The 19,091-nt window shown below is 46.8% G+C and overlaps 2 protein-coding genes across 2 annotated transcripts; both read left to right on the plus strand.

The window, feature by feature from the left end:
* Positions 1-7,242: 7,242 nt before the first annotated feature.
* MARS2 (methionyl-tRNA synthetase 2, mitochondrial) lies at positions 7,243-12,836 on the plus strand. Its single transcript, XM_088151685.1, has 3 exons — positions 7,243-7,496; positions 8,612-8,946; positions 9,663-12,836. The coding sequence occupies exons 1-3, from the start codon at positions 7,253-7,255 to the stop codon at positions 10,827-10,829; spliced, it is 1,746 nt and encodes a 581-aa protein (XP_088007811.1). The 5' UTR covers positions 7,243-7,252; the 3' UTR covers positions 10,830-12,836.
* Positions 12,837-13,643: 807 nt separating this feature from the next.
* Positions 13,644-17,989, plus strand: RAB33A (RAB33A, member RAS oncogene family). Its single transcript, XM_088151686.1, has 2 exons — positions 13,644-14,126; positions 17,399-17,989. Exons 1-2 carry the CDS (start codon positions 13,932-13,934, stop codon positions 17,852-17,854), a joined length of 651 nt encoding a protein of 216 aa, XP_088007812.1. The 5' UTR covers positions 13,644-13,931; the 3' UTR covers positions 17,855-17,989.
* Positions 17,990-19,091: the final 1,102 nt, after the last annotated feature.

The raw sequence follows: 19,091 nt of genomic DNA on the forward strand, positions 1-19,091 counted from the left end.
CCCCCTGCAGAACGGTGCAAGGACAGATGTCCAAGAGCTTGGGGAATGTCATTGCCCCAAAGGACTGCTTCCAGCAGAACTTGGAGGATGGTTTTCAGTACTTCCTGCTGAGACTGGGTGTCCCAGAATGGGATTTTGATTACTATGATGAGAAGGTGAAAGCACCCCGTTCAAGGCAGGAAGCCTGGTCCTGATCCTGGGTTCCTGTTTCCCAGGCTGAAGAAATCTGAAGTCAGCAATTGTTCAGATCCTTACCTACTTTTTTAAAAATGATCATCCTGGATTCCACTTTTGGAGAGGAACAGGGAATGAAGACTTCTAAGAATTTGCAATTGGAGCCTTTAGAAGGGAAAATTAGTGATTCAGCTGAATATGACCTTTCAGCAAACCCGGTCAAATCACTTGATGGTTTAATGGAATGTGTGAATGCACCACTATGTTAAAAGAGAATTATGTTCAATAAGTCCAGGCTTTTTTCTTGTTAATTAATATATGTGGATTATATTGATTGGAATGTGGAAAAAACTGAGTCACCACTGATTTGAATTTGGCTTAGTATGTTGTATGGATGGTTATGGTTTAGCATGTAGTATGAACCCTCCTAGTTATGTTGTATTCAGTAAACAATGGCTAAACAAACCATAGCTTAGTCCCTCAGGTAAGCCTTTTTCAGAAAAGCTCTGCGGCCAGGCAGCTTAGGGCAGATTTTGTATGACTGGATAGACTGCTTCTCGCTGATCTCTCCTAGCAGATACATTTTAACCAAGAAAAATAAACAAGCTGCTCATTATATGTATTGAAGACTTACTGCATTGTCCTGTTTGGCCCTCTGACTTGCCAAAACAAGGATTATTTCACAGGATGCCCAGCTGTCTCAGATTACTATGATTCAGGTTGCTTATTCTCCTCTGGTGTCTTTTAACCCTGATCACCCAAAGGCAGGACGATTGAAGATTTCAAACTGCAGACATGCTGTAACCAGATTCCTTTGCAATGGTTTATTTTATGCCTTGTCCCCCACCTGCCCACCCCCCAAAAAAACAGAAGCTGGTGGGTGTAGAATATTTTGTCAGCAAGGTATCAAGCATTTATACAAGGAAAATGACTTCTTTGGGGCTTGGGGAGAAAAAAACTCAGTAATGATTCCATTTCATATGAATGAAGCAACAGAGTCAAAGAAAGGTACTAAAATTATTGTTTTTGACACTGGGAATAAATAAGCCAAATGGCCATTCTTTTCCCTATGCCTATAAAAGTAAATAGGTTCAGCTTTCTATTTATTTTTATATATAATCTGTCTCTGTAGGTGAGAAAACATAGAGGCTAAAATATAATAGACAAAAGTAATCACTGCTCACTGCCAAAGTCTTCTAGCACTGTAACATACCACACAATTCTTTTCTTCTTTTCACATGTTTTTATTACTTGACACTCTGCATCTATATGTAATCATGCCATTGGGAAAAGCTTTGTGTTTAAAGTAAGGAAACTGCCCCCAAATCTTTGATTGCAGTACTCAACTGATCTTCATGGCTGCTTCTCTATTCTGGAGTTACATTCCCCATATTAATTGCTTTATTTACCACTGTGAAGAGCCAGAGGAGATGAATGATCAGATGTAGCTTTAGTTGATATTATTTCTGGTGCTGTTAAACTCCTGAAAGAAGATTAGAAAGTCTACAAAGCTGCAACTAGTAAGAGAACGTGATTTCTACTGATTTCTTATTGACCAATCAAATGCCATTTTTACCTATGTGCATTCAATCTATGAATGCTATAAAATTCTTGGCTCGTGTTGATTTTTTACCCATCTGGAGTGATAACATTTCACGTTTAAAAAGTTTTTGCCCAACAGCAGATATATTTGTCCAGGCAGGTTCTGCAAACTTTTATCAACAACTCAGGTATATGAATATTGCACAAAGCAGGCGGGAAAAACGGGCAGGACAGCTGAAATAAGCTGCCAACACTCACTAGCAGGCCAAAAAGGAACAAGAGCCAAAGTCTTTATAGCAGCTAATTTTGGAAGCTCCAAGAGATTTTTTTTTTAATTTAGCTAGAAGGCAGTTTGTTGCCCTGATGTAATATAACTAAACACTGACAGCTCAATCCTAACCACATGTATTCCAAGTTCTTGTTCATCTTAATGGAAACTATTTCCATGTAGCTCTTTAGGACTGCAATCTGAAATCTTACAAGTGAATCTCCCTGTACTCCAAAACAAACAATTTCTGAGATTAATGCAAGCTGAATTGGGTAAAACAGCTCCAGAAGACTAAAAGAATTTCACAAATAATTAACAATTACTGCATGTTTATCTTCAATACCACAGTGGCATAGTTTTTAGGCATTCTTTCAAGTGCAAATTAACAACACTGTTTTATTTAGTTTATCAACATTCTTTTGAATCCAGTAGTGTTTAATCCAATAGTGTGCCTTCCTTATTAGGGTATAGATTTGGTTGGGGCTGAGAGGGGTTGTTCAGCACTTCCAGGCAGTGGTAGGTTGGAGAAAGTTGGTCCTTACATAACGCAGAAACTGGGACCCATATTACTGTCTTGAGAGCAGGATTCAAAAAAAGATGATAAACATACTACATACTAAAAATATGGCTGTAAATTAATCTGTAACAAATTAAGCAGAAGTTAAATAATTCTGTGTGAATTTGCACAGGAGTAATGACTCTGAGAAAGAAAATAACGCTTTGCTATTGAAAGGCTTGACTGAGGCACCTTGTTGAACTACATCCCTACAATCTTTGATCACACTGAGATCATTAAAGGGTACATATGGCATGGCTCCACGGCGCTAAGTGCTTTATCCCTAAATCCTTGGGTGTGGTTCCTCCAGAATCCCTCTTGAAGTTGGTACTCACCCTGTTATAGTTGGAGATCGACATTCCTTGGAATTTTCATACTGAGTCTAAAAAAGGCCACTTAGAGTTCCTCCTTGAAACAGAAAGCCTACAAATGCCAGCTATAAAAACCAATCTACTAGAACTTTACTCATACCTTAAAAGGAACGAGCCTTCATCTGACGCTCCATGCGTGCGTGCCTCTCTGCACGGTCTACATCTCGCTCTCGAGCCCTCCTCAAAAGCTCGTATCCCTGTGCAACCAAAAAGGTAACATTTTACGTAATACCACAGGGGGCAGGGGGAGCCACACTTTTTTCAAGTTTGCATTCTGCTATAGCTGAGCTTACTCTCTATTCTACCTGTTCTGGAAAACAGCAGCATTTCAAGGGAACAAGAGAACCCACCCTACTGGTTGATAAGGAAAGGTATGGATGGTGGAGGCAGAAGGGAAGCGATTCTGGGTGGGTGCATGTTTTAACTAACACCTGGAAAAGAGGCTGCTTAGACAAATTAGCTCTTCCTATTTATTCTTGTGAGTTACAAGAAAAGAAACATTCTGCTCTAACCCCAAGTAAATAATTATTTCCCTCTTTTATTGTAGCAGGCAGCCAGGGCCTGCTAGCCACTTAATCCTCATTAATAAATAACCTTCCCTTAATTTGTAGGATAAAGGATCATAAAACCAGAAACAAAAAAAGTCTACAGAAGTGGACAAATCCATGGCTGTGGTCTTAAGACACTGGACCATTTGGGATACAGCAGGAGAATTTTTTCCAGTCATCCCAACGTCTGTCCTCAATATTGCTACTGAGTTGAGGTAACTCTGTTTCTTAGCAGTATGGACAGTCAAGAACCTGCCCAGTTCCCTGTCTCTCTTACACATTCCTTATAGACTCTGAAGAAATAAAACACCATACCCCAATAGTGGGATTTTCCTTAAATATGAATAAAACAGTATCTAACAAATAAACGGTCATCATTGGATGAAGAAGGCACAGTAATTTCTAACTAACTCCATAAATAGAAATATGCAAGCCTCGTTGTTCTTAAGCTGCTTCAAACAGCTGATAAATTTATGCTCTGAAAGTAGGAACCTTTCCAGTGAGGGTGCAGCACATGTACACTTCTTCAAAAATTGTTCATTGCCCTGTTTCTTTTCTGTCTGATAAGCAGACAGTGTGATGAATAGCTTTAAAAAGCAAGCAAGATTCATTTTGTGTTTGCCAATCCATACATCTCCAAGTTAAGAAAAAATCTTGGGTGCCAAAGGTTGAATAATCTGACAACTGAAATAAACAGTTGGGATAAAGAAGCTTGCCATAAGCTTACACCAGCCCTTTAAAAGTCTGTTTCAACCTGAGATTGGGTAGGATGATGAGAATGCAACTTTCTTGGTGGACAGGAAAAGGCCTGCTTCCCCAAAAGCATGCCATCATCCTCCCAAACTCAGTGACATCTTCCAAGTGGCTACCCCAATGAACATTCCTTGTGTAGCGTGCTAGGTTTCTCATTGCCAATGGCAAGGCCATATCCAACTGACATTCTGACGTGCACAACATTAGGGCCTAAAAAGAGTGAAAACTGATTGTTCTAGTGTCCCTGATATATCAGGGTCTGGTTTCTGCAATCTCAATTTATAGCAGGAATATGGGAGTCCACACAAAACTTCTATGTCTCTCTTGAGCTCTCTTGCTCTCTTGAGCAGTACATCTAGATTTGCAAGCTGAGTTTATATGCCAAATTGTGAGAAGGCAGTATTTAGTTTCTGCATGTCTTTCAAGTGCCCTTCTAGGAAAATAACTGAAGGGTAAGGAGAGGACAAAGGGTAAATCTGAGCCAAGCCCACCACTGACTTCTTACATATTAAGCTTCCTCTTAAGGTTCTGCAGAGAAACAGGGGGAGAGGGGAAAAAAAAACATAGGGAACAAGAATACAGGTTAGGGTAGCCACCTCGTTAGAGGAGACTAGGTTCCTTTTCTTGAACATCCAAGGCCTTTCTACTTACATAGAATGCATTTGCAGCAGCGAAGATGGACAACACGAAAGAGACATAGAGAGTTTTGTTGTGCCGCCATGCAAAACTAGAGGTGGCCATTTGTCTGCAGGGCTGTTCTTCTGAGGGAGCCTTCCATCGCTGAAAGAGGCCTGGAAACACAATTTATTAGGAGGGAAGGTTGTCAACAATGCACTAACAAGCCATTGATGAAAACAAGGCCAACCCTCCAACAAGCAGGCTTTGCTCCCATTACAGCCAGTTGACTGGCCGAAGACAGTGGTTGAGATCACATACACTGGATAAGCACCAGGTTAGAAAGGGAGAACTCTCCCAGTAATATCTGCCCACCAGCTAGATCCAGTATGGTGGGTTCTTCACATGTCCCCTTAATCAGAGACTGTTACCTATAGGGTCATAGAAACATGCTTTTTCAGTCACTACCCCCCTCCTCTGGGACAGCATCCCCCAGACATTCAGATGTCCCTCCCTCCTTCCCAATCCTCAGAAAATTAGTGAAGTTTAAGCTATTTTATCCAGCACTGGGGGCAGGGCTGTTGGGACCGTTCCTTGGGATGAGTAATCATTTTAATTGCGCTTTTCAGAATGTTTGACTCCCAGTACACATAACTGTTTACATTGTATGGTTTTGGTTTTTAATTTTAACTAATATGTGTATTTTTAACCCAAATTACACATTTGAAGAGTTGTATACCTCAGATCAGGATGGTTTATGTGGTAAGCTGTATCTATTTCTTTCTCAGCTGGCCACATTCAGCAGACAGATGTGGTGTTCCATGAGACAGTAAGTTTAACCTGTAAATCCTAAACCCTTATGGACAAACCCCACTTGGACAATCTTCCCTACGCACTAACTCAAGCGTTAACTGATGATGAGAACAAGTATTACTGATATCTGGACTTTTTTGCTTTGGTGGCTCCCAGACTGGAGACTCTTTTATAACTTTGACCTTCTTACAAGAATCCATTTCTATCACAAAATCAATAGCACTTTATCAATATATGTTTGCAACCTAATTCTAGGCCAAGCTAGCTGCTCCTAAATGCACTGAACTCCGTGGATTTAGACACATCAGACTCTGCATAAAGAGCCAAGTCGTAAGTATTCCAGCAATCCAATCACTTCTGTTTTTGGGATGATTTTATTGATTTTAGGAATGAGATTATTTCTGACATTCAACAGCCTGTCACACTATCCAACTAGTTTAAGGTACAAAAGGGTGCACTCACTCCCAAGGGTGAGTTTCCTTCTGTATACAATTGATCACTAATGCAACACATTTTGATTCTAAACATTGTTCTTTGCTATTTGCTAATCCCATTAGGCTCAGTGGCTTGTTCACCTGAAGTTAATGCCCTTGTATCCTAACCTCAAATCCAGTGAATCTGAAATGAATAAGCCAATGTTCATCACAGCTGCATTGTGATATTTTGAGGGTACAACATGTAGTTAGCTGTATGGATAGTTTTAAAAACCTATGAATCTCAGCCCAGTCTCCGGACAAACCCATACCAGGACGTTCACCTGATATTCCCCCCCCCGCCCCCATTTTCCGAAGACTCCTCCAACCGGGCGCCCGCCAGGGCTGCCCAACTGCCCCTCGAGGCATCTGCAGAGACCCAGCCCAAAGCGGGCTCCTCCCGCCGCCGTTCTCGAGCTTCCTCCCAGGGAAGGGCGCGAGACCGCGGGCCGAAGGCCCTCGGCGGAGCGGCAGCCACTTCCGTCCGCGGCCTGTCACGACCTTGGCGCCGACTGACAGGCAGCCGGGCCCTTTCGCGGCCACCGGAGGCTCGGCGCCCCTCCGGCTCTCCCGCGGGGGCTCGGGACGTGGGGTCGACGCGGGGCGGGGGGCCGGGGGACCGGGCAGTAAGAGCAAAGGAGGGAAATTAAGGAATCGAGCGCCCGGCCAAGAGGACCCGTCCCGCCCCCTCAAGCCGGCTCCGCCAAGGAAGGGGCCGACGAGCCCCTCGGAGGGAGGCAAGACTGAGGGGGCAACGGCTTCCGCGCAAACCCCTCCCCCTCGACAAACCCCTCCCCCCGACCGCTTGTCAGACTCGCCCCCGCCCAGCGAAGCTCCGCTCACCGGGCCCCTCCAGAAAACGCGACCTTGGGCCCACCGCCCGCATCAGGTTGGCAGCCAAGCGGTAGCGGAACATGACGGCAGCAGCGGTCCCTGCGAACTTAGAGGCGGCTCAAGTCACCCCCGTTTCCTCTCCGCCGTCCGTCCTCTCACGAGCACGGTCCTCATCTGCGCACGCGCGCCACCGGTCGCCCTCTTTGTCCTTGGGCACGCGCGGCCGCGAAGCCGCCGTTCTAGGCATTCATCCTCTGCTCCTGAGGGGCGTGGCGGAGGGGCGTGGCTGAATCCGGGCTGCGGCCATGCTGGCGTTCGGTGCTCGCGCCGTCCGACGCCTGCTGCGCGCGGCTCCTCTGGGGCGCTTCGCTGAGCCGGGCGGGAGCCTCCGCTGGAGTTCGTCCGGGTCCCGGCGGCTGCTTCTATCGACGCCCATCTTCTACGTGAACGGCCCGCCCCACATCGGGCATCTCTACTCGGCCGTGCTGGCTGATGCGCTGCACCGGCACCGGGAGCTGCTGGGCTGCCAGGGAGGGCGGTTGGCTACAGGTCGGCGGGGCGAAGGGCGATGGGGAGCCGCGTGCATGAGGCTGCGGGGGTTTTGCACACACGCGTCTGTTTTAGAAGCGTGAGAGTCGGCTACAAACTCGGGTGAAGGCTTAGATCAGTATGGAAGAAGCTTTAGGACAGTGTTTCTCAAGCTGGGCGACTTTAAGATGTGTGGACTTCAACTCCCAGAGTCCACACATCTTAAAGTCGCCCAGCTTGAGAAACACCGCTTTAGGGAATCCAGGAACTTTGTACATGGTTTTGTTTTTGCAAGTGGAAGTGCGGGGCTTGCAGAAATAGGGAGGTTTCTTTTTAGCAAGGCTGCATAAAAGGTGCTATAAATGGAGAAGCAAACCTTCCTTTCCTTTTGTATTTCCAGCCACACTTGGTCCAGGAGTTGCTGCAGTGTTTTGCAACCTGGCCAAGTTTAAGATGTGTGGGCTGGAGAATTCTGGGAGTTGAAGTCCACACAGCTTAAAGTTGCCCAGGTTGAAAAACACTGAGTCAGCATAATATTATTGCAATACAGTGCCATATGTCCAATGCTGGACTGTTGGCACAAACAAATCTGCATGCTTCTGTTCATTGCAATAGATCTTTTGTAGGTGGAAGCAAAGTTGATTGATGAAAATCCATTCACAACACCCTGGCATTGCTCCCCTGATTTTTGGCCCCGAATGCTTGGGACAGCAGAAATACAAGGGTTTGCTTTTCCAAAGTGTCCCATTTCAACCAGCAAATTGGCTAATGCCTCTTTTTGTAACCTCACTTTTCTGATGAGGTCTTCCACCCTGGCTGATTATATTACATGGGAACTAGGCTACTAGGATTTGCTCAACAAACCATGGATTAGTGTGATGTAACTCCCAAAGTTTTCATTCATTGTAAGCTTCCACAAGCAGGGCTCCTCTAAATGTTCTGGGAGTACTGTTGGCAGGAATGGCCCTGATGGCAGGGAACGAATGCATTTATTTATGTACCCTTCAAATTTATATAGCTGCCCATCTCATATATATGACTCTAGGAGTAGCCCTCCCAGCATGTGGGGCAGTGGGTTGGAGAAGGCTGCCTCTTGGCTCCTTAACCAGTTGTACTGTCCTTTTTTTCCTTCCCAGGAACAGATGAGCATGGCTTGAAAATTCAGACGGCAGCCACAGCTGCAGGTATTTCCCCAAAAGAGTTCTGTGACCGTGTATCAGCTGAATTCCGGGAGCTCTTTGCACAGGCCGGCATCTCCTACACCGATTTTATCCGCACCACAGAGCTACGGCACCGTCGGGCTGTCGAATGCTTCTGGGCTGCCTTGCAGGGTGGGGGCTCGCTCTATCGCGCTCACTATGAGGGGTGGTATTGCACAGCAGAGGAGAGCTTTTTGGCAGCGTCCCAGGTGACGGAGCGCCCTGATGCCCAAGGGAGCAAGCAGATGGTTTCCTTAGAGAGTGGGCACCAGGTACAGTATGGTCTACCCTGGCGAGTCTCTGAGTGTCTTTGGTCTTGGCTTAAGTTGTGTGAATGAATCCAGCTGTTCTGCGTTGTGCTTTAACATTCTGTGCATACCCAACTAATGATGTGCAAATACTAGATAGCATAGTGTAATGTGTCCACATGTCTACAGAATGCCTAGATTGGAGAAGACACATTTAAATAATCCCCAGAGTCTCCATACTATTATTATTAGATGTTTATCCCACTTACATTTGTATGTCAACTCAAGGCGGTGAACATACCTAATACTCCTGCCTCCTATTTTCCCTACAACAACAACTCTGTGAGGTGGGTTTGGCTGAGAGAGAGTGACCGGTCCAAAGTCACCCAGCTGGCTTTTGCGCCTGTGGGAGGCCTAGGACTCTCAGTCTCCTGGTTTCTAAGCCAGCACCTTAAGCACTACATCAGACTGATTCACCAGATAAGCAAGGACTGCCAGAATAGAAAGGGCTAACAGCAGGAAGAAAAGATACAGCCCAAGAAAACTGGGGAAGGGGAGACTGAAGGCATAGGATGCTGCTAACTTGGGAGGCAAGTTTTTTGATGCATGCATGCTACTTTCAGTTCTAAAGAAGGAAAATGAGACATTAATATAAATGCTTCGATAAATATATTTGTATCGGAGAGGCTAGTGGATGAAACCAGGAAAAACCTTGTGATAACTTCTCTCTCACATCTTAGGTGCACTGGACTAGAGAGGAAAACTACATGTTCAAGCTGTCTGAGTTCCGGGAGCCATTGCAGCGATGGCTCTGTGAGAATAAGGATGCCATAAACCCTGAGCCCTACTATCAGCAGGTACTCCAGTGGCTGGAAGAGGACCTACCTGATCTCTCTGTATCGCGTGACCGAAACCGGCTGCATTGGGGTATCCCTGTCCCTGGGGACTCAACACAAACCATCTATGTCTGGGTGGATGCTCTGGTGAACTACCTGACGGCTGTAGGTTACCCTGAGGAGCACCAGGCCTGGTGGCCCACCGCTTGCCACATTGTGGGCAAAGACATCCTCAAGTTCCATGCCATCTACTGGCCTGCCCTGCTGATGGCTGCCGGCCTGGAGCCCCCCCTGCAGATCCAGGTCCACTCTCATTGGACGGTGCAAGGACAGAAGATGTCCAAGAGCTTGGGGAATGTCATTGCCCCAAAGGACTGCTTCCAGCATTACACGCTGGATGGTTTTCGGTACTTCCTGCTGAGACAGGGTGTCCCAGAATGGGATTGTGATTACTATGATGAGAAAGTGATTAAGCTGCTCAACTCGGAGCTGGCCGATGCCTTAGGGGGGCTCCTTAACCGGTGCACGGCCCCTGCCCTGAATCCCAGTGGGACTTATCCCATCTTCTCAGAGGCGTGCTTCCCTAGGGACAGGGGGACTCAGACTAGATCTGGCCAGGCTTCAGCGGAGGACTACAAGCTGGTGTCCTTGGTAGAGAGCCTGCCTCTGAAAGTGAGCACCTCTTTTGATCGCTTCCAGATCTACAAGGCTCTGGAATCCATTATGGAATGTGTGAGACAGACCAACGGCTTCATCCAGAGGCACAGGCCATGGAAACTCTGCCCTGAGGATCCAGCACAGCGGCAGTGGCAAGAGACCATTCTCCATGTCAGCCTGGAATGTCTTCGGGTATATGGGCTCCTGCTGCAACCGGTGGTCCCAGCCATGTCTGACAAGCTTCTCTCAAGGTTGGGTGTTTCTCCCACAGAAAGATCTCTAAAGAACTTGAACTTTCTTCCTCGCTACCATGGCAGAAAATGCCCCTTTGAAGGCAGGAAGCTTGGTCCAGATCCAGGTCTCCTGTTTCCCAGGCTGAAGAAATCTGAAGCCAGCAATTGTACAGGTCCTTAAATATTTTTTTAAAAGGAATTGGAGAGGAACAGGGAACTAAGGCTTCTGAGAGTGTGCAACTGGAATGAACTAAAAGAAGGGAAAAAGGATTCATATAATAATATGGAACTACCTCAGACCTCTGATTTGTTATTATTAGCTTTCCATGCATACTCCTTCTGCAGGTTACGTTTTTTCCATTCTAGTATAATTCACTTGGATTTAAGCAATAGGAGACTATTCAAGGTGTATGGGACTAAGTAAATCAAATGAATAAATGAATGTTCTACCTAAAGAGCAAAATAACTCTGTCGAAGGAAAACAGAACCTTAGAAGTGCAAAATGTTAGAGTTCCAAGCATTATTGTTTGTATTTCACTACTCGCTGCCAAGGTCTTCTAGTGTTGTAGCAGACCACAGGATTCTTTGTTCTTTCCACACATGCCTTATTGCTTGACGCTCTGCATCTAAATGTAATCATGCCACTGTAAAAAGCTTTGTGTTCAGAGTAACAAAACTGCCCCCAATCTTTGATTGCAGGGCTCAGCTGATCTTCATGGCTACTTCTCTGTTCTGGAGTTACATTCCCCATATTAATTGCTTGATTTATTTACCACTTTGAAGAGCCAGGGGAGATGAATGATCAGATGTAGTTTTAGGTGATATATTCCTGGTGCTGTTGAACTCCTGAAAGAAGATTTAGAGAGGCTACAAAAGCTGTAACAGAAAGAGTGATTTCTACTGCTTTCTTATTGAGTGATGAAATGCCATTTTTACACGTGTGCATTCAATTTATGGATGCTATAAAAGTCTTTATAGCAGCTAATTCTGGAAGCTCCAAGAGATGAAGTAGTTCTTTAATTTCGCCAGAAGGCAGTTTGTTGCCGCTAATGTAATTAAACATTGGCATGCAAATAAGTGCTGAACAGTGTAAGCCTAACCACATGTATTCCAAGTTCTTGTTCATCTTAATGGGGGCTATTTCCACGTAGGTCTTTAAGACTGCAATCTGACATCTTACAAGTGAACCTCCCTGCACTCAAAAATAAATGAATTCTGAGATGAATTCAATTTGAACTGGGCAAAACAGTTCCAAAAGGCTAAAGGAATCTCATAAAGAATTGAGAATGAATCAACTGAGCTCATTAGAGGGCATATATGCTAAGGCCTCAGAGTAATAAATGTTTCTTCTAAATCCTTGGCAGTGGTATCTCCAGAATCTTTCCAAAAGGTTCTATCAAATTAATTTTTCAGTACGACAAAAGGGAAAACGTATGAAATTAATGGGCAGTAACCATATTGGCTGTAGTTAATACTTTTTTAACAAATCAGTGTGATTTCCCCCCCCGGCATTACATCAGAGATCAAGTGCAAATTGTTAATTAAAGTGGGGGTGTTAACTGGGTATTCATACCCAAGCTTCTTTTTCTCTCCTCTATTCTTTTCCCCCCTTTTCAGTGTCATGTCTTATAATAATAATTTTTTAGGGTGCATGCCACCCCACTCTCATATGCTACTAAGATTTTTAATTTGCTCTCTTTCCAATGCATTACCAGCATGGTGCAATGTTTAAAGTGTTTTTTGACTATGGGAAAGGAGATCCAGGTTGGGATCCACCCTCGTCTATGCAATCTAACTGGGTGACTTCGGGCCAGGCAAATTTCTCAGCCAACCTACCTAACAGGGTTGTTGTTGCAGAAGAGATTGGAGGAGAGAGGGACACGTATGTTGTCTTAAGCTTCCAGAGGCAGGGTGTAAACTAAATGTATTGACTAAATAAAATGCAGTTTTGGTCATGGGCATGGGAAAATGAGGAAGAATATTAATTCCCTTATTTGACTAATTAGTCACTTTATTATTTCTTTCAACAATAATGCTCTGTATGAAGAAAAGCAATGACATCTGTTAATTTTGATATAACCGTTGTCAGACAATATTGTCCGGCTATTTTCTTTTTGAGCGTATGCATTGAATGTATGACTTATTTTTTAAAAAATTGCCCACATTTTAAAAACGTGATTAAATGGCATTATTTTTAATGGACTTAGTCAAATCCCTTCATTAATGAAAGGTCACCATGTGTTTTACAAGCTGTGCACGCGTCATTATAATCAGGGCATCTTTAATACCAAAGAATTTTTTTAACACATAGTAATGATTGCACCACACTTCTAACAGGATGTCACCTTAGTGTTATTTTCAGGGTGCAATTCTCACCGTTCAGGATCCAGGCCCCTTTTGTGGCTAAAAACAGAAGATTGCAATTAAGAAACTAGGCATGCCCCATTTCATCGTTAGGCGCAGTTCCTTCCCGCGAGTCAAATTTCCTGCCTCTGTTCTCCCCACCCCGGAGTAAAACTGGGGGGCAGTCTGGCCTCCAGATGTTGAGCTTCGGCTCATACCTGTCCAGCGCAGAGCGTGGTCAGTGCAGGAGGACGGGAATCGCAAACTAGCATCCTCTCCTCCCCCCCTCTAGATTTTCGGAGCGCGCCCTCTCGATCCCAACGTCCCAGCGATGCCAGTGTCCCAACGTGGGTAGGAGCGCCTGGCTCCCGCAGCGGACGGCCCTTTCGTAACAAGCTGCAGCTTCCTCCCCTTCTTAAGCAAATCCAGTGCGGGGGGTCCGCCTCGCCCCAGCCCACCGCCCGCCTAAGCGAGGCAGAATAAGGGGGCTTGCGCAACGCCCTGCGTCGCTGAAGGCTTCTCAGCGGTGGGCGAGCCAGTCCGTCGCTGAGCCCGCGAGCCGCGGCTCGGAGGCCGGCCGAAAGGGAAGGGAGGGGAGGGGAAGGGGCGGGCGCCTCTCCGCCCGGCTGCCCGAGGGCCAAGCGGCGCGGCGCTGCGCGGCGCGTACCAGCAGCTGGCGGCGGAGGCTCCGCCTAGCCGGGCTGGGCGCTGGAAGCCGGCTGCGCCCGGCAGCCAATGGCCGCGCGGCTCCAGGGGCGGCTCCCGGCCGGCGAAGCGAGGCTGCTCGGGCGGCTGCGACTGGCCGCGCACGGGCGGCTGGCTGGGGCGCGGGAGCCGAGCGGGCTGCGCTGCCCGCGCGTCATGCTCGCTCTGCCGGGGCGGCGCGTTTGAGGTCGCGCGGCCGCTCCCGGGCGGCGGCGCCCCCCGCCCTCTCCCCGGGATGGAGCTGGAGGCCTCGCTGGAGCAGTCGGTGCAGGCGCGCATCTTCAAGATCATCGTCATCGGCGACTCGAACGTGGGCAAGACCTGCTTGACGGTGCGCTTCTGCGGCGGGACCTTCCCCGCCAGCACCGAAGCCACCATCGGCGTGGACTTCAGGGAGAAGGCGGTGGAGATCGCGGGCGAGCACATCAAGGTGGGGGCAGGCGGGGCGAGGCGAGGCGAGGCAGGCGGGGGCGGCCGGGCCCGCTGGGAGCACCTTCCGCGCCGCCCGGTGGGCGCCGCAGGTTGCGGAGGAGACGCTCGGCTCCCCCTCTCGGGGACCTTCCTGCGCCGGGCGCCGCTCGGGCTTGCAGCCGTTCGCTCGGAAGGGCCGCCGGCTGCCAGCCTGGCCGGAATTCCGTCGAAGGGGAAAACGCGGAGCCCACAGGGAGGGCTGGCCGAGAGGGAGCGGCTGGGAAACCGTGGCTTCGTCCATCCGTCGTGCTAAGCCTTGGTTATAGCGCCGGTCTGTTGGGACAGCCCGTAAACCGTGATTTGGAAAAGCATATATTCCCAGAAACCCTAGGGTTTGGATCAGCGGGTCGTGTGAATGCAGCCAGACCCTAGGCCAATCTCCAGCGGGGTGGAAGCGGACCGGCGGAGTCACGACCCCAGTCTCTAAACTGCTGGAAGTTCTCCAGCCCTGGACGGGTGAAGGAGGTGGTTCGGTTCAGTTCACGCGTCTGGCTAATGAGATTTGCTTGGTTTTGGGCTGCCTGCTGTTTGAACTTGGCCATTCTACTTGTAAACATAGTTTCGGAGTTATCTGTGTATTGGTTTACGCTGCCTTAGATTTATATGCCTTGCTCCAAGAGTACTCCCACTTTTCCCCACAACCCTGTGAGGTAGGTTGTCCTGGGAAAGTGACTAGCCCAGAGTCACCTGTCGAGCTTCTGCAGCTGAGCCTGGAGTTGAATTTAGTCCAGCACCTTAATCATTATCCTGCTCTGGCCTTCAGATTCAGGGCCTTGCATAAACATAGTCAGTTGTTCAGTAAACCTTAATTAAGCCTTTTAATGCAATGTGTGGCTGTAGCTTGTTTGTCTGTTTTTCATCTGATTGGAATCACTGGTTTCTTCTTCTCCTCACCACAGCCCTGTCAGGTGGGAAGGGTGAGTGTGAAAGTGACTGGCCTGAAGTCATCTAGTGAATTGTGTGACTAATTAGGGATTTGGATTGGATTTTCCTGGTTCGGTCCTCTGAACAATGGCTTCAGCAGTTAGTATTTTTGGAAATCTTCCCTATACTCTTTCACCCCACCCAGTTACCAAAGCATCCAAACTGCCATTTTCCCCTGAGAAAACTCAATACATTTGTATGTGTTTTGTGTGTGTGCGTGTGTGTGTAGGAAAATCAGCATGACTGCCCCAGACATGCTTTGTGTTTACATCCATTCATTACTCAGTGCTCTGTGAGCTGTTCATGCATCTCCAGGGTTGCCTTTGGGATGAATCAGTGTTGAATCGGTTTATCGGCGTTACTCAATCTGTAATGCTTCATTCACCCGTAGATTGCTGTTTTGTCCAGATCAGATGATGATACATGGATGAGCCCGTTTGGTAATGCTTGGATGCACTCCGCATGAGGGCTGCATGTATCCCATTGAGCAAAGGTCTGGTAGGCATGTGGGCGGGAGAGATTGGCAAGAAGGAAGAGAAAGGAGTGGGAGCACCAAGATTACCAACCCATCTGTTAACTCAGGTACTGCTAAGCATCCTTCTGTTACGTCCTCCATGGAGGAAAACAGGATTAGATGCCTAGGAAAAGCATAATCTTTCTTTCACTTTGCACATAAGAGAGGTCATCTGTAAACTGCACCAGTTTGATCACATCTGCTACCATCCTTGTGATATCCAGCCAGTCAGAATTCTGGTATTGATAAAGATTAGTGGGATAAATACAAATCTGGAAGAGTTAAGAAGATACTTTACTAAAATAACTGCAGGAGGATTCAGGTTTTTCAGCTGCCCTGAATTCTGGGACAAACAAAACTAGTTTTGTACTCTTCCGTTGTTTCAGAAGTAGGGATAATCTTTAGTTCCTACTTGTGATATAAGACCCACGTTATTTAAAAATGGTATTCATATATATTAAACTTGGGTTATAGAAGCATATTTCTGTTTGTGTAACGTCATACCTAGGCAAATGCATCATATTCCGGTTTAGTCTGAAAGGCCTTGTTCACAGAACATACTGAGACAGTGGTTGGGCTCTATCCATGATATGCAGAATTCACAAACTTCTTAATCTTATTTTAGCCTAATCTGGCATGTGTGAAAATCCATTCTATGTGCCCATCTTGCTCCTTTTTCTCTCTGTGTTGCCCAGATGTGGATGAGGACAGGATGACCTCAGAGTATTGCTACAGGAGGGGGGTCTGTGGAGGCATTGCTCCTCTTAACCTTTTGAGTATCTAGCGATCAGAGGGAAAAAAAATCCTCTCCTCTTTTGCCTTGATTTCTCTTTCCATTCCTTTTGCAAAATGGGGGAGATGCTTCTGGACAGGGAACTATCTGATGGTCTGCACCCATCACCCAGTTGTAGTCCTGAGGCAAAATTATACTAAAATGTCTTTTAAGTAAAGAAAAGAGCAAAGGATCTTCAAGAGAGAGGAACAGACTTTAAGGAGCAGGCAAAAAAGGCTGAGTCTTTCTGTCTGCTGAATCCGTCGTCCTTCCAGGAGGTTTACTGTTACTTTGTTTTATTGTGGAGAACAGTCCAAAGTGGCTTCTTTCTCTCCCCCTCACCTGAAATTCTCTCGCAATGCAATCCATCTTATCACCTTGTTTTGCTGTGTGTGTCAGTGCAATCTCACACATCCTCTAGGGACAAAAGATAGCTTTGTAGCCACATGGAGCTTCCAGGCCAGAATACAAAGGCCAGCTTGTGCAAAAGAGCCTTGGCTGGAGGAGGAATGAGGTTAAGGGAGTGGCGGTCCCTATTTGCTGAGCAAGGTCTGTCATGCTGGGCTGAGTTAGGAAGAGAGGATCAATGCTGTCTTTAGAGTGTGCAAATTTCCACGTGCAAATCCACTGTGGAGGTCCTTGAGTGAGGGTTGCCCACTCTCAGCCAGAACAGGGTTGTTATGAGAATAAAATGAAGAAGGAGAAAAACATTTGCATTATCCTTGACAAGAGGAGGTGATATAAATGCAAGTCCCAACGTCTTTGGTATCTGCCAGATTCCTGGTGTCAGGAACGCATGTTCCTGGTGCTTCTGCCTAGGACCTGCAGGGTGCTGTTTGAAATGCCCCATTGTATGGAATCCAGTGCACACCCCAGGAAGGGAAGTTATAGCAAGGGGAAATTTAAAATAGCAATATGGAGCTGGGGATCTTGCAACGGAGAAAGAATCCACAGCTTAAAACTGGAAGAGGCAGGAACGCTGAATCTGTAGGTTCGCCAAGCCTTGTGCTCTCTTTTACAGGTCCAAGTGTGGGACACGGCAGGCCAAGAGAGGTTCCGGAAGAGCATGGTGGAGCATTACTACCGCAACGTCCATGCTGTCGTCTTTGTCTATGATGTCACAAAGATGGCGTCCTTCCTCAACCTGAAAACCTGGATTGAGGAGTGCAACGGCCACGCGGTCCCGGCCCTCGTCCCCAAAGTGCTCGTGGGAAACAAGTGTGACTTGCGGGATCAAATCCAGGTCCCATCCAGCATGGCCCTGAAATTTGCCGATGCTCACAATATGCTTTTGTTTGAAACCTCTGCCAAGGACCCCAAAGAGAGTCAGAACGTGGAGTCTATTTTCATGTGTCTGGCCTGCCGGCTGAAGGCCCATAAGTCTCTGCTCTATCGGGACGTGGAGAGGCAGCAAGGGAAGGGACAGAAAACAGAGCTGGCGCCGGCCTCTAGCAATAGAAATGCCTGCCCTTGCTGAAGTGGTCTTGACCATTGAATGGGGGGAGGGCAGGTGGTTTTGTGCCTCAATAAACTGAATCAACGTTGCTCGTTTCTGGTGAAATCCATGTTAAATTAATAATAAACGTTTGTATGGCTCACACTTGGTTTGGATGTGGCTTTTTCTTGCCCTCCTCAAGAATCGGTGATGAGCAATCTGGGCCCCTCAATTTCCCTGGCTGGATTCACCTGACATTGACCTGGTTCACACTCGATGCTAAATCTTATGGGGGGTTTATTGAACGAACTGCGTTCAGTTGGGCAGACGTAGCCTGTCAATGAAAAACCACCTCAGGGCCTAGCATGGCCTATGAATCCAGGCAGTGAGGACATCATAGGGTACATTTTGCTGTCTGATTGTAGGCTGAAGTTCAGTTATTTGTTTTGCTTGCAAGCAGTCCTTGGAAAAGTTCCCTCGCAGCATGTGACGGGCAACAAGGGCGTCTGCAGCGGAGAACGGAGCTAAATTGTGTGACTTTGGGCTCCTCCTTACACTGAACCCGTCGACAAAAGGCCTGAATGGCCTTGGATCCCGCGGCATCTTTAAAACTTAAAAACATATTCTCACTTGTAGATGAGAAGTCTCTTCAGCAGATGCATACAGGGTCATCCTCATTTTGGCCAGCATTCCTTACAAAAAGTAGGACTGAATAGTTGCAAAGTTATTCTTGTTACCTAAAGCATAAGATAGGCAAAGCGACTATTCACAAGAACAGTAACTGTTGAGCAGCTGGCAGAGTTTACTGCTATCTGCTAAATCTTACCTTATTACTATGTGACACAAGACGCTTTGACTCACATGTCCACCCTAGAAGTTGTTTCCTCCAAATGTTATTGAAGCAGCATGGAAAATAGCAAAAAGAAAGCGTTCCCACACCTTTTTGGTAATATGATTCAGCCCTTGAATGATGCAGTAGTGATTTGGGGTGGAATAGCTGTTCAAGGTAGGTTTAACATCAGAAGCTGTCCCTGGCCCATCCATGTACACTTTCATATCCATAAGTAATGAATAACTTCTGCCATGTAGTTGGCTCAATCGCTTTGCAGCCTAGCTTCTCCTGCGCTACAGCAATCTGAATTCTTTCAGCAGTTGGGCTTCTACCTTGGACTAAGGAATACATTACACCTTAGTAAACCTATCAGAACGGCTGGGTTCATACAACATGCAAACTCTTTGGTCACATAGCAGGATGTGGGAAGTAGATCAGGCTGTCAGA

Source organism: Python bivittatus, unplaced genomic scaffold (assembly GCF_059951505.1).
Source record: "Python bivittatus isolate LINGU-HERP-01145 unplaced genomic scaffold, Pbiv_v1 ctg000670_np1212, whole genome shotgun sequence".
NCBI lineage: Eukaryota > Metazoa > Chordata > Lepidosauria > Squamata > Pythonidae > Python > Python bivittatus.

Coding starts and splice junctions, on each gene's coding strand:
- RAB33A (XM_088151686.1), top strand. CDS start 13,932: ATGGAGCTGGAGGCCTCGCTGGAGCAGTCGGTGCAGGCGCGCATCTTC. Junction 14,127..17,398: donor TCGCGGGCGAGCACATCAAG/GTGGGGGCAGGC, acceptor TCTCTTTTACAG/GTCCAAGTGTGGGACACGGC.
- MARS2 (XM_088151685.1), top strand. CDS start 7,253: ATGCTGGCGTTCGGTGCTCGCGCCGTCCGACGCCTGCTGCGCGCGGCT. Junction 7,497..8,611: donor GGGAGGGCGGTTGGCTACAG/GTCGGCGGGGCG, acceptor TTTCCTTCCCAG/GAACAGATGAGCATGGCTTG. Junction 8,947..9,662: donor CCTTAGAGAGTGGGCACCAG/GTACAGTATGGT, acceptor CTCACATCTTAG/GTGCACTGGACTAGAGAGGA.